Genomic DNA, 14,465 nt, shown 5'->3' with positions numbered 1-14,465 from the left:
GAGGCTGGTAAGAAACGCCTACCAAAAAACAGTGACGGATTTCCGGGTGTACCTTCGCTTTACGACTCCTGCGCTTTTCCGCCGAATCCGCGGAAAGCAGAAAGGCAATTTACGACAGCGCCGGTCGCGTTTACGGCGCCGGCCTCTGCGCGCGCATGTTCTTCCTTCTCCTGGTTCTCCGGAGTGGTGTTTGTAGGGCTTTGTCTATCCAGGATCATCTGTCGCCATCCAGGCCGCCCGGGGCCGTTACAGGTGAGCGGCGTGTTTCGTGGGGTCCTGCAGGTCTCTGGAGCCGGCTCGGACGATTCCTGGGCTTCGAGAGCTTCCCGGAAGAGACTTGTTTTACGTCTCCTGTCGTCGCTGTCCCTCGCTGGGCGGGGCTGGAACCGGCCTTAGGTGGTCCCAGATCGGGACCCTGAAGCCTTGCGGGACACGGTCCTGAGTGTGGGATCGTCGCCTTAGTCTCCTCCCGAAGGCCATGTCACTTGACCCAGACGGGTCACGGTATTTCCAGCGAGGCCGAAGGGTCCACGAGTTTCTCAGTGCCAACCTGAGTGTTCGCTCCTGATCGGAGGAGTTCAAATCCAAGTGTTTCCTTCCCGGTTCTGTAACTGCTTGTTAAGAGTCCATCTCTGGTTTGAAGTCCACCCCACTTCTAGGCAAGGGAGTAATGGCCTTGGATTTGCAGTGACAGTGATCTGCACGATTCATCTGCCAGCCACAGGGCCCCTCTCCCTCCCCTGTCGGAGCCTCTCCATCCTCCCGCTGTGGCCAGTACAGATGTCACATAGTTTTAGCTGAATAGTTCAGTTCCTTCTAGTGGTTCTTTTCTGCTCATCCGGTTTTGTATTTGTTAAAGCCAAGGGACATCAACCCCTGACACTGCTTCTCCAAGAGATGGTGAACAGCAAACCTTGGGTCTGTTCTCCATCTTGCTCCTGACAGCTAGATTTTTAAAACGTCTTCGCGACATCATTGCTGTATTTCGGTGTAATCTAAAAACCCAGAGTTTTTCAGGCTACTGCCTAACTATAGTGAAAGAAAACTAGACTTGTGCACACAACCCTGGAAATCAAATCTATTTGTGAAATACTGGGCAGCTAAACTGCTTGGTTTAGCTCAGCTTCAAATTATCTCGTAAATGAGAAGGTGGGGAGGTTCCTGGTGTGAAAAGTGTCCACCATGGTACCTAAGGCATGTAGAAGCTCCGTAAATGTTTTCCTAAAGTGAGTAGCTTTGAGACCACCTCTCCTTCCCTTCTGTTCTGCCCATAGCTTAGCTTAGAGGATGCAGCTCCCGGCTGCGCCATCTATTGCTGTCAAGTGTCATCTGTAGAAAGCCCGCGTCTCTATCAAGGGGTGTTGAGAGGTTACTATGTTGAGTACACCTGCAGTCCGATTGCTCTCCAGCCATCAGGAAATAATTGGTATAATGCATTTTGCTCTGGGAACTCAGCTGAGCATTTTCAGAAGGTTGCCCTGGATCCACCAACCATCTGTAGAGCTGCTGTTTTTTACTCTACTGAGATGAGCTACACCTTACACAGAGCGTGGATTCCAGAACTGCATTGCCAGGGTTCACTAGTGGGTTTTTATTGGTTTTGTTTTTGGGGTTTTTTTCTGTTTGTTTGTTTGTGTTGTGGTCTTTTTGAGACAAGGTCTCTCTATGTAGTTCAGGCTGGCCTTGAACTCAAACTCGCTTGGGTTCAAATTTTTCACCAACTAGTGTTGTGACTTTGAGTGACTTCTTAATTTTACAATGCCTTGGTTTTCCTGGCTGGAGAATAGGGATATCACTGGCTTCTACTTAAGATTGTTGGGAGGATTTAGTGAGTCAGTGCACAGTAGGTATGAAGAACAAAACCTGATACTTGTAATACTTAAGAATATTTGACATGGGGCTGGGGATTTAGCTCAGCGGCATAAGCACCTGCCGTGCAAGCAGGCGGTCATGAGTTCAATCCCCGGTACTGATAAAGAAAAAAGAATATTTGACATAAAACCACTTTTGACCTAAGACAGTGGTGGTAAAACTGTGGAACGCAGCATGCCACAGTGGGGTAGTTTGTATGGTTGAAAGCTCTAAAAGTTTGCCATCACTGGCTTAAGACTTACGGTGACCTCCTTGGGCATCTGGCAGGTCTTTTACCTATTTCTGTGTTTGTTTGCTCAGCACATAGGATTTTCGTTGATAACAAATTTAGAAGAACAAGAAAGGAAAATTAAATTTAAGGGATAAAGTCCAGATTCTCTTTAAGTACTCTGTGCATATAAATACATATTTGGAAGTCTGAATTTCATGTCTGTCACCTAACAAGATTTTCACAATGATCCTGTGGTATAAATTGTTAATTATCTTATGGAAGTTAAGATGTGTGCCTTAGTGCAGACACCTGGGTTAGTGAGAACCAAACACTATGAAAAGATATTGCTGGTGAAATCTGTGAGATGCCACTCAAGAAACATGGTTTATGCAGCACTAAGAAAGACAACGGCTGTGTGGTACTCCATCGAGGGTAAGGCTCATGATCCATTCAGAGTTAATGACCTAGAGGGTGTTCTAGAATTAATGAAATGTAGTAAATCAGTTTTGTTGTTTGCTGGCTTTTAAGTATTCACAGTCATTTACAAAACGTTAGTAGTTATGTTGTTAGCTCAGTAATTGAGGATCCTGGTTTTTATACTCCATTTTGAGTTTTGGCATTTATGTATCTGCTCATCCTGTAGAGAGGCTATTTTGTACTTCAGACCTTTTCTTCACATTGTTTGCTTTTTAAGGTTTTAGAAGATGGCGAAGTTTATGACACCTGTGATCCAGGACAACCCCTCAGGCTGGGGTCCCTGTGCAATTCCAGAACAGTTTCGGGACATGCCCTACCAGCCATTCAGCAAAGGAGATCGTCTAGGCAAGGTATTTGGCTGCCAGTGGGAATCTGGATCTTTTAAGCTGTAGAGACCATTTGCCACCAGTTCGTGTTGTGGTTTTGTTTTTCACGTGGTTAGTCTAGCCTCTGTGTACCCTATGGAGGTACCAGCTGAGAGGAGGTATGACCTGAAAGTCATCAGAGAAGGGCTGGGCACTCACAAAGTCATTGAGAGGTAGTTCTGATTCTTTGTCACATGGTGTCCCATTGTTTTCAGGGGTTTCTGGGCCAGTTAAAACCAGTCTGGTTCCCTCATGCATTCTGTCCTTCTTCATTGCCCTTAACAGGTTGCAGACTGGACAGGTGCCACATACCAAGACAAGAGGTACACAAGTAAGTATTTGTCACTGGCTGCCCAGATCAGGGCCTTGGGAAAATCGTTACTTTTTCTAATAGCCTCCATCCGAAAGCTTCCTAGGACAGGAAGGATGCCGACAATCACTAGTAATTTGTAGGAGTATACTCAGGGCTGTAATGACCACATATTTGGAATAGCCTCAGACTGTTCAGTAAAGAGGTCTGGACATTTTCAACCCCTACATTTTGAATACATTGTGTTTTGCATACCATTGCTTGGGATTTAACTTCAAGAGCCAATCAGTGAACTCCAGGTATCAAAGTACTGGCTCTAAGATTCTGGAAACATAAAAAGACTTTTTGTCTGCGCCAGCCAGTTAAGATTCTTTAGGTCCAGCCTGGTGGCATACACCTGTTGTCTCAGCACTCAGGAAGCAGAAGCAGGAGGATCACTGCAAGTTCAACACTAGCTGGGGCTACATAGTGAGACCCTGTCTCAAAAAATAAAAGAAAAATAAATTGTTGGAAATGGCTGCCTGGAATACTGAATTAAGATGTCTGAATGGGGCATCACGGCACATGCCTATTATCCGAGCCTCCAGGCTGAGGAAGGAGGATTGTAAGTTTCAAACCCAACTTGAGCAATTTAGCAACTTGCAAGACTATCTCAAAAGTTTAAAAAGTGTAGCTCAGTGCGGAGGCTCTGGATTTCAACCCCAGAGATGTCTGGGGCTTCGATCAGCAAGAAAGTATCATGATCTGTTGGACATGTTCGCCTTGGGCATCAGGTGACGGGAACAGTGATGTGCGCGGCCAGCCTTGCCCAGCTCTTTAGACCAGAGCTTTACAAACTGGGAGGTGCATGTGAGTGACCTGGAGACCTTGTGCTTCTGATTCGTAGGCCAGGTGGGGCTGTGAGTGCGCTCCTAACACGCTCCCGGCCAGCACTGCAGAGCCCAAGACCACACTTCCAAGAGTGAGGTGTCAGGCCAGTGCAGCCCACAGTGGTGGTGATTACATGCTGTCTCTGTGCTTCCAGATAAGTACTCCTCTCAGTTTGGCGGTGGGAGTCAGTATGCTTATTTCCACGAGGAGGATGAAACCAGCTTCCAGCTGGTGGACACAGCGCGCACACAGAAGACTGCCTACCAGCGCAACCGGATGAGGTTTGCACAGGTAGGCACAACCCAGCCGTCATGGGGCTTCGCCTGTTACATGTGCAGCCTTGTGAGTTCTAAGGAGAGAAGACCATATATCCTAGTCGTCTAGGGAAACCCAAGTGGTTGTTCAATGGAAAAATCTTGTGCTGAAGTAAACTTATACTGGGAGCAGGGTTGCATTCAGTTAGATTTCTGGTCCAGTAGCTTGGACATCATACACTGTCCTGTAAGTGAATGTTTGAACTGGATACAAAGTGCAGAGTAGGGCTGAGGATTCAACTCAGGGGCGCAAGGCCTGCCTGGCAAGCATGAGGTCCTGAGTTTGATTGCCGGTACAGAAACAAAGTGCAGGGTGTCTGCCGCCTCACTTAATTGCTGTATACAAACTTTATTAAGTAGATGGTCCAGTCAGGCTGCGTCGTACTACATAAAGAGACAAACTTGGCAACTTGAATTTCAAGACCAGTAAACCTCCCTCCGTGCAAAATGTGTTGGGAATATGAATGTGAGCTAATTGTGTCCCAGTAAAACTCTCAGACTGTTGGTGCTGTAGAATAAAAGGCCAGACTAAGATGTGAAACTTGGAGTTTTGCTTCCTGAACTTCCTCTGAAGACCTCCCATTAGTCCTAACCTATCGTAAGCCACATCTCTTTAAGATTTTAACATGGACATTTTCTCCCCAGCGGAATCTCCGTAGAGACAAAGATCGGCGCAACATGATACAGTTCAACCTGCAGACCCTGCCTAAGAGTGCCAAGCAGAAAGAAAGGTGAGATTGCCTCCTCCTAAAGCAAAGGGTGCTTCCGAGACTGGCCGTCCCTAGAAGTCGGGGCCAGAGTGGAAGGGTGGCCCTTTCCCTGCCACCGAAAAAAGTGAGAAAAGTTCTGAGGCCACTCGGTGCCACCATACTGCCTGCTGGTGGTGGACACGCACACCGAAGCAGCACTCGGGTTGCAGAGCACAAGTCTAGGAAATCCCGTTTCACCATGTCCTGTGGGGCCTCGTGGGCTGTGAGCACAGCTTGGGGGTGCCGTGCACAGCACCCCTGTAAGCACATCTGGTCAGTATTTGGGGGCTCCTTCTCCAGTGTATGCTCATAACTCAGAGGAGTCAAGGATGATGAAAAGGTTCAACTGGGGAAGGGCAGCTCTGCCTTTTAAAAAATTACTGACTTTAAGATCTGTGCTGAGTGGGGCTGGGGATTTAGCTCAGCGGCATAAGCGTCTGCCTTGCAAGCAGGCAGTCTTGAGTTCGATCCCTGGTACCGATAAAAAGGAAAAAGACCCAAAAAAAAAAAATCTGTGCTGAGATCTCCGTATTTTGTCTTTCAGAGAACGCATCCGGCTGCAGAAAAAATTCCAGAAACAATTTGGAGTGAGGCAGAAATGGGACCAAAAATCACAGGTAGTGGATCCATACTGGAATTCTGTCTGGGAGTTTGATTTTGTTTCGGTAACAGCTTTGAGATAAGACTCGGTTACTGTGCAGTTCAGTGGTTTTAGTGTATTCAGAGGTATACAGCCATTATTACAGTCAATTTCTGATCATCATCACCCTAAAAAGAAATTCTGTACCCTTCACCACCCACCCCCATCACTCTAACCGTAGGCAACCACTAATCTGGTTTTATCTTTGTATTTTCTTTTTGGGGACATTTCACATAAATGGAATCGTGTAGTAGGTGGTCTTTTTGTGACAAGGCTACTGTTACTTAGTGTCATGTTTTCAGGGTCCATCCATGTTAGAGCGTGTGTTGATACAGTCTTGGTGTCCGTGGAGGGTTGGTTGCAGTGATACCGAAATTTGCAAACACTCAACCTCTTACAGAAAACAGTGTAGTATTTGCACATGACCTAGGCATAGCCTCATCATCATGTGATCATCTCCAGATTCTTTAGCCTCAATATCCGTTACCCAAAATGCTTGGGACCAGCAGCAGTGTTTAGATTCTGAAGTAAACTAAAGGTTGAGCGTGCCTAACCCAAAATCAGAAATGCTGTCACAACAGGGAATCAGAGCTTCACATCAGCATTCAGTTTGAGGTTTTGGAGCGTTTCAGATTTGGGTAAGGGACGCTCAACCTGTAATATCCAGTACAATGTAGCATGTACATGAATAGGTTTTGTACTGTATTGTTGGCGAGACCCGATGACAGGAAGGAACGTGTGCAGATTGGGTGCTTTTCCCCGCGTGCTTCCTTCCGCCCCCACCCTTCGTTGTATGTGTGTTGGTCTGGTTTTGAGGTGAGGTTTCACTGTATTGCCCAAGTTGGCTTTCAAATCCTGGGCTCACTCGAATCTCCCCTTCAGCCTGTAGCCCACAGACGGGGCTGCAGGTACTGTACCCACCACCCCCAAAACGTTTCTAATCTACAGCTGGTTCAGGCTGCAGATGTGGAACCTGCATAGAGAGAGCAGACTATGCTTCATTCTTCTCTCAAATAAAGTAGCCTTTCATGGATTTGTCACATTTTGTCAAACCATTAATGAGTTGGTGGGCATTGCGTTTGTTTCCAGCTTACACTGTTAGCAGTAACACTGGTGTAGCGCGCGTGTGGGCGCCACACGGATAGTAGGCCCATGTGAGCCAAAGCACAGTGAGGGCTGTGGAGTTACACCTGGCTGTGGAGTTACACCTGGCCGATGCAGCGCCCGCTGTGTCAGGAATAAGCAGCTGATACCTGAGAAGTGGTGCAGGGGCCCTGAGTGACACCCTTCCCTCAGAGTGAAGTCCCCTAGTTTTGAACTTGATTCAGTCTTTCTGGATTACGAGGTCTTAGGAGGCAGGGGCTCTATCTTCTGCTTTGTACTTTGGGTGGGCTGTAACATTTTTTTCCCCTCAATGGTTTCCCACTGCAGAAACCCCGAGACTCTTCAGTTGAGGTTCGTAGCGACTGGGAGGTGAAAGAGGAAATGGATTTTCCTCAGTTAATGAAGATGCGCTACTTGGAAGTGTCAGAGCCGCAGGACATGTAAGTAGCATCTCTCACCTTCTGTCACACCCCTTCATGTGTGGGCCAGCTGGTGATGGGGGTTTCCCCAAGCCCTCGTAACTCCAAAAGGAATCTGAAGCCCCTTACACAGAAGACATTGCATAACATTAATGTTCTTTAAAAATCAGACCAATGAGAAAAATACAGGGAAGTTTACTGCTACTAAACTGCAAATTTCTTGCAGTTTTCTGGCATCCTGAAGGATAAATAAAATTAAGGCATGTGGCTCTTTTAGGGAAACAGAAAGGAAAGAAAACAAAAAAAAATTGCTTATGTTAAACTTCAGGGTTTTTGAGCTTCCTGGCATCCTGACCAGCAGCACAGTACAGCTGAGTTACAAAGCTGGGTGGGCAGAAAGGGACTGGACAGCTCCTGGGAAACTGCTTCGGAGGCCATCACCTCAAAGGGCAGTGGACAGAACTAGCTTTGGGGAACCAGAGCACCAGGCCAGACGTTCGCCCTCCTGGAGACCTTGGCGACCTTTACAGTGAGGGGGCCGGGCTGAGTGGTTTGTGTTCACCGTGGTTCACAGCCACTTCAGAAGCTAAGGAAGAAGCAGCAGACTGAGCAGGCACCCAAGATTCTCTTGTTCTAGTAAGAGAGGCCGTTCCCTGCCTCTTATGTTAGCCTTCCTGGGAAGGCATACAGGGCAGCAGGAGGTCCTCCTGTCTTGACTGTGTCGCGCCTGTTCTCCCCTCAGTGAGTGTTGTGGGGCCCTGGAATACTATGACAAAGCCTTCGACCGCATCACCACGCGGAGTGAGAAGCCTCTGCGGAGCATCAAGCGCATCTTCCACACGGTCACCACCACAGACGACCCCGTCATCCGGAAAGTGCGTGTCCCCCACCACTCCCTCTGTTACGAATGCTGCCGGCTCCCACAGCTGAGGCCACAGAAAGCACAGCGTCCCACATTATCCACAGGGGATTGCTTGGATCCACCTCATACCAAAACCCATGCATGTTCAATCCCTTATGTACAGTGCGGTGGAATTCTATGTAACCCATGCAAGCATGTCCTCATGCACACCCAGATCATGTTAGAGTTCATAAGAAATCAAAGTGCTGTGTGAGTAGCTGCTGTATTGCAGTGTTCAGGGAGTAATGACTAACCAGTCTGCACATGCTCAGCACAGTTAGTTTTGGGGGTGTCCCCCCACCCCTAATAATTGGGTTGGGTCTCTAAGCACAAAACTCGCAGATACAGAGAGCAGTTGCGAGTGTAGATCCAGGCCCCGACACGGTGCTTCGGAGTCCAGCTTGGCTTAGATGGGCCTGAGTGCTGCTGCCGTGCAGCGCTGGGCTCCAGGCTGGGCTCTGCCGTGCTCACCAGCTTTGTGACCTCAAGCCTGGGTTTCTCACCAGCAAAGTGGGGATGAACATGCCTAGCTGTGGCCACAGGGGCAGGATGAAAGCCTTGCTGAGCACTTGGCTGGACACCGAGGAGGGCTCGTGGCTGGTGGTTCCGCTGTGGCCCAGGACAGTGACCCAGAGTGCGTTCTTCCACCTGCGGGCAGCAGCCAGATCTCAGTACCTCCTCTTCCTCCTGTCCTCGCAGCTGGCCAAAACCCAGGGGAACGTGTTTGCCACCGACGCCATCCTGGCCACGCTGATGAGCTGCACCCGCTCGGTGTACTCCTGGGACATCGTGGTCCAGAGAGTTGGGTCCAAGCTGTTCTTCGACAAGAGAGACAACTCGGACTTCGGTAAGGAGCCTGCCTGGGGCAGCTCTGGACAGTTCCCAGCCCCTCGAGTCGGAAGGTGACCTGTCTTCCCTGGGGAATGGGCAGCGTGTCTTCCCTGCTCCTCAGAGACATGGAGACATCCCCACAGCGCCTCCTCAAGGCTTCGGCCTTCTGGTTCCTCACGTGCCCACCACTGAGCCTCCAAACGTTGCTCATTTGCTTAGTGTTTTCCTTTGAAGTGATGCCACTTTCTGGGTTGTTTTAGCTTGGTTTTTTTGAGACAAGGTCTTCCTGTGTAATTCAAGCTGGCCTTGAACTTGAGGTGATCCTCCTGTCTCAGCCTCATGAGTGCTGGGATTATTTTATATTTATAAGGGAGAAAACATGCATGCATACATTTATATTGTGTATATGTGCATATCCATACACCATAAGTGAATACCACTGCGTTCAAAAAAGTCACAGCGTGAAAACAAAGCACTGTAATTACATTCAAGGCCTGAGGCTTTTCTTTTGCTAAAAAGGCGATGGTGTAAAACTTGTTTTTACAAATCCAAAAGTAATCTAAAGTAAGGCAGCCTTCTTACTGTGACTCAATTTTTTGCAGTTCTGGACCTTGAACTCAGGGGCCTCTGGGTGCTAGGGAAGCTCTCTACCACCAAGCCCGTCCGTCTCCTTTTTCCCTTTGAAATGGGATCTCACTGAGTTGCCCAGGCTGGCCTCAAGCTGCAGTCCTCCTGCCTCACCTCCCAGGTATCTGGGACTGCAGGCATGGGATTGAGTTTGTCGTAGGCAGCACCTAAGGTTAGCTGGGACCATGCTGCTGTCCTAGCATGTGTCCCCCTGGGGCGACCCCACTAGCAGGAGGAAGGACCACTGTGGTTTGGGGCTCTGCATGTTGTCGCTGACTCTGATTGTGTAGATGGGTGACCATGGCCCTGCTTTTCTAGACCTCCTGACAGTGAGCGAGACGGCCAACGAGCCCCCCCAGGACGAAGGTAATTCCTTCAACTCGCCCCGCAACCTGGCCATGGAGGCGACCTACATCAACCACAATTTCTCCCAGCAGTGCTTGCGAATGGTGAGGACGCACGAGCGGGTGGGCCTCAGGGTTTCATTCAGTCACCTGCTGTTAACTGGACATCTGCTTTATGCTGTCCTTGGCATGGGATTCTCACTGTAACAGCTTAAAAGCTCGGGCTTTGACCTCAGACTGCCTGGCTTTGATCCACTGGCCACTCGATAGCATGGGGTCAGGGTCTCCTCTGTACGGATGGGCACAGTCTGACGATTCTTGCCCCACATGGAGAAGTCATACTGTTGTGAATGAACGCAAAGAAAAGGAAGTTGCTGCCCTCGGGCGGTTTTGATGTTACTGCACAGTTACTGCTGAGAGTCAGGAGGGGAACACAGGCTTAAAACATGCAGGGAGTGGGCAGCGCTGTCTCTGGCTGATTGGGCTCAGGACGTCGTTAGCGCTGTACCCTGACAGCTGTGTCTTTCTCGCAGGGGAAGGAAAGATACAACTTCCCCAACCCAAACCCCTTTGTGGAGGACGACATGGACAAGAACGAGATCGCTTCCGTGGCGTACCGGTACGTCGTCCCCCTGGCAGGGAGCGCAGGCGACGTCCCAGTGGGCAGTTCTCTTGCTCAGAGGACCTCGAGCGACTCGCCGGTTTCCCCTTCGTTGCAGTTACCGCAGGTGGAAGCTTGGCGATGACATTGACCTCATTGTCCGCTGCGAGCATGACGGCGTCATGACGGGCGCCAACGGGGAAGTGTCCTTCATCAACATCAAGACACTCAACGAGTGGGACTCCCGGGTGAGGCGCTGCCCGTCCCCTCCTCGTGCCGCCATCTCCCTGCAGTGCATGCCGTCATGGCCACTTGTGTGCAGTTCCTTTTCCCTTTCGTTGGGGACGGGGTGGGGGAGGGTTGTGGGTTTTTTCCTCCACTTAGTTCCTTCCGGACACAGAAGTTTTTAGAACTTTCTGCTGATTTGGCACACAGGAACCAGTGCTTCCCTTCCAGTATCCTCTACGCTGTTCATTTCTGACCTCCCACCGGCCTCTGCTGTCAGTGTGCTGCTGGCTTTGAGCTCTCTTTGCCATCTATCTGGGTCATCAGCTCCACGCACCTCACCACTGCCTGCCTTCCGCCTCTCAGTTCCTTTATCCCGCCCTTCACTCACGGGACTCGGAGACGCGGAGATGGGCTCAGACTGACCCTCACTGGGCACTGTGAAAGAAGCCTGCTTCCCCGTCCTCTCTGCGTCCCCTCCTGCCACCACTCGGCACTGTGGGCCACTGCTCTTTCTCAGGCTACGCATTCACATTCCAAACGGGTTGGCATGAGCGGCAGCGCCTTGTTGCCACCATACAGAGTAAAGGACACTGGGCAGTTGCCGCTTGGGGCCAGATGCACAGAGTGGCTCTCAAGGTGTAGTGGAACGGGCCCTTTCATCCCACTTCCCTGACACCACGGCTGCTGAGCCCACAGGGAGGTTGGCTGGGGCCGTGGCCTTGGGCTGGACTGCACTGTGAGCTCCGTGTAGCACTTGGTGGCGTGGCGCCTGTGGCTCTTTGCCCGGGTGGTTACTTCACTCTTCCGGGCTTGCGCCTCTGCTCCCTCCATCTGCTGTCTTTGCTGAGCCCCCTTCCTCTTGACTCCCAAGGGCGCCTTCTGTTAGGGTCAGTCCCCACCACAGGCTCCTCGCCCTAAGTACCAAGCCTGACACAGGCTTGGGTGCGTGCTCCTGAGCTTCATAACTCGGTAACAGAAACTTGAAACTTGGCTTCCTAAGTAATGTCTGTTCATTAGCTCGTAGTTTTGGGTGGTAGAGGGAGCCACTCCAAAAGTTCTTGGGAGAAATCCACTGGAGCTCCTCCGAGCTGGCGGCAGCGTTCAGACCCTCGCAGTTGTACAGCTGAGGCCCCTGTTGCTTGCTAACTCAGCTGGGGCCTCTGAGCTAGAAGGCACCTCATGCCTTCTTCTCTCTCCCAAGCCCGCTGTGACCTCTACACACTGACCTGAGTCTCCTGTGGTTGGGGGAGGCCCCCCACAGTCTGTCTTAGTGATTTGGGCCTCCCAGCCACAGGAGCCCTTTTGACACACTATGAGGTAACATAAATGTCACCCTTGCGCAGGACGCATCTCCAGTGCAGGGCACACAGGGGTCATTGGGGTCACCTTGGACTGCTGCCACCCCAAGTCAACTGAACTCTAAAAAGATTGCCAGGCTCTGCTCTGACATTGCCCTGTCCACACTCACACACAGAACCCCCATTGTGTTCTGCCAAGATGCTTTCCTCTTCCACAATCCTTCAGGGTTTCTTTCACAAGAACCAAGAAAGTTGGGGAACCCCTACCCTGTGACCCTTAGCCTTTCGTTTTACCCATCCGGCTTAAGGTGGCAGAGATCCCTGGTCCTTGGTTGTCACTGTGTAGGTGCACATGGATCATGTGGCTGTAACCCCTGAGCCTTCGGCACATTCCCGCCCCTGCCCACGGCTGGCCCAGCCTGTCCTTCTTTGGACCTCTGTCTCTCGAATCTTCCACTGATCCCCTGTCCCTCATCCCCTGAAGCCCATCCCCACGTGTGTGTCTCGCCCCTTCTAGACGCACTCTTAGAAAACCAGATCTTATCATGTGCTTGCTGTGTGCGGCTGTGCGAGAGGCGCCCAGCCACGCCGTCGCCTCCCTTCCCTGCTCCCCTCAGCAGGCGAGGCAGGACCCATCGCTCCTGGTGCGTTGGGCACGGGCTGCCTTTGCATCGCTGACCGCTTTCCTCCTGCAGCACTGCAACGGCGTTGACTGGCGGCAGAAGCTGGACTCCCAGCGCGGGGCCGTCATCGCCACTGAGCTCAAGAACAACAGCTACAAGCTGGCACGGTGGACCTGCTGCGCACTGCTGGCCGGGTCCGAGTACCTGAAACTGGGGTGAGGGTGCTGTCTGGGGCCGAGGCCTGGCCCAGGGGGAGGGTAAGGGGCAACCGCACAGCTCTTCCCCTCTCCTCGGGGAAGCAGCAGGCCCGGGTCACCATTTCCCTGCCACCTAAGTGTCCCCGTCCCTGTGCTGCACTGTGCCCATTGCTGGTCTCCTCCCGCAGCTACGTGTCCCGGTACCACGTGAAGGACTCCTCGCGCCATGTCATCCTGGGCACCCAGCAGTTCAAGCCCAATGAGTTCGCCAGCCAGATCAACCTGAGCGTGGAGAACGCCTGGGGGATCCTGCGCTGCGTCATCGACATCTGCATGAAGCTGGAGGAGGGCAAGTACCTCATCCTCAAGGACCCCAACAAGCAGGTCATCCGTGTCTACAGCCTGCCCGATGGCACCTTCAGCTCCGACGAGGACGATGAGGATGAGGAGGAGGAAGAGGAGGAGGAGGAAGGTGTGTGGTGGGCCCCTGGGGTCCAGAGGGTCTATGGGCTGGAAGGGAGCAAGGACCAGGACCCTCGGCATAAAGGGCCGGGCCGAGGTCCGGCGGGAAGCAGCTGGGGGAAGGCCGGGGAGGGGCCCCGGTCCCACCAGTGGTGTGGGAGAAGGCTGGCTCCTGCCCACCTGCAGGCTGCCCTGCCCGCCTCCCCATCTGGAGTGCGAGAAAGGCCAGCTCCTGAGAGGTTCACAAGAGGTGCAGACAGGAAAGTGGGCCTCACGTCACCCGACATAGCTCATTCTCTTAATGTTTTGTATCTTTCAGAGGAAGAGACTTAAGCCAGACAGGTGTAGGCCTGGAGTTTCCTTCTCCCGCTCCCGGGAGGGTTGCTGCCTGGGAAGGTCGTGTGTCTGCTGCTCTCTGCCAGTTGGCAGCCGGAATAAAGCTGAAGTCCCTAGTCAGTCCGTCAGCCTGCGGCTCCACCCAGGATGCACGCCCTGCCTTCTCCTACTGGGCTCTGTTGGGAGTTCACACTCTGGGTGCCCTCCTTGTGTTCTTGGGTGCTGTTAGGGTTATGTTCCTTTGCCTTTTTTTGTCTTTGAGACAGGGTCTCACTATGCAGTTCAGGCTGGCCTTGAACTCACTTTGTAGCCCAGGCTGGTCTCGAACTTGCAACAATCTTCCTGCCTCAGCCTCCTGAGTGCTGAGACCACAGGCAGGCGTGCACCACCACACTTGACCAAGACTTACATTCCGCCTAGAGGGTGAAGTCCCTGGTTTCGTTCTGGAAGCCCTTGAGGTGACCCTGTCCTGGGTGAGGGTGAGCCATGGAGCGGGGTACCTGTTCAGGGCCCTTAAGCCCACAAACCCGGGCAGGCCGCCTGCAGCTACGTGAGGCTTTCTGCTTCCTGCCTGGAGCTCCGAGCCCAGGTTGTAGTAGAACCGGCTGGAGCGGGGCTGCCCATGACGGACGGGCCTCGGGGTGGTGAGGGAGAGCTTTCTACGTGGTGTGCACACAGCCTGGGCT

At 51.7% G+C, this 14,465-nt stretch overlaps 1 protein-coding gene across 1 annotated transcript; it reads left to right on the top strand.

Moving 5' to 3' along the window:
• The first annotated feature begins 63 nt into the window (after positions 1 to 63).
• On the top strand, positions 64 to 13,899 carry Eif3d (eukaryotic translation initiation factor 3 subunit D). Its single transcript, XM_003470353.5, has 15 exons — positions 64 to 252; positions 2,778 to 2,910; positions 3,211 to 3,256; positions 4,260 to 4,396; positions 5,065 to 5,150; positions 5,713 to 5,785; positions 7,240 to 7,352; positions 8,074 to 8,206; positions 8,932 to 9,079; positions 10,009 to 10,139; positions 10,568 to 10,653; positions 10,754 to 10,883; positions 12,857 to 12,999; positions 13,170 to 13,453; positions 13,763 to 13,899. Exons 2-15 carry the CDS (start codon positions 2,788 to 2,790, stop codon positions 13,774 to 13,776), a joined length of 1,647 nt encoding a protein of 548 aa, XP_003470401.2. The 5' UTR covers positions 64 to 252; positions 2,778 to 2,787; the 3' UTR covers positions 13,777 to 13,899.
• The last annotated feature ends 566 nt before the right edge of the window (positions 13,900 to 14,465 follow it).

The sequence above is a fragment of the Cavia porcellus genome, unplaced genomic scaffold (genome assembly GCF_034190915.1).
Source record: "Cavia porcellus strain 051 isolate PalLab524CR breed Dunkin Hartley unplaced genomic scaffold, mCavPor4.1 scaffold_27, whole genome shotgun sequence".
Classification (NCBI taxonomy): domain Eukaryota; kingdom Metazoa; phylum Chordata; class Mammalia; order Rodentia; family Caviidae; genus Cavia; species Cavia porcellus.
Note: the sequence above shows the minus strand (reverse complement) of the source record. Positions and strands in the feature narration are given on the sequence as shown.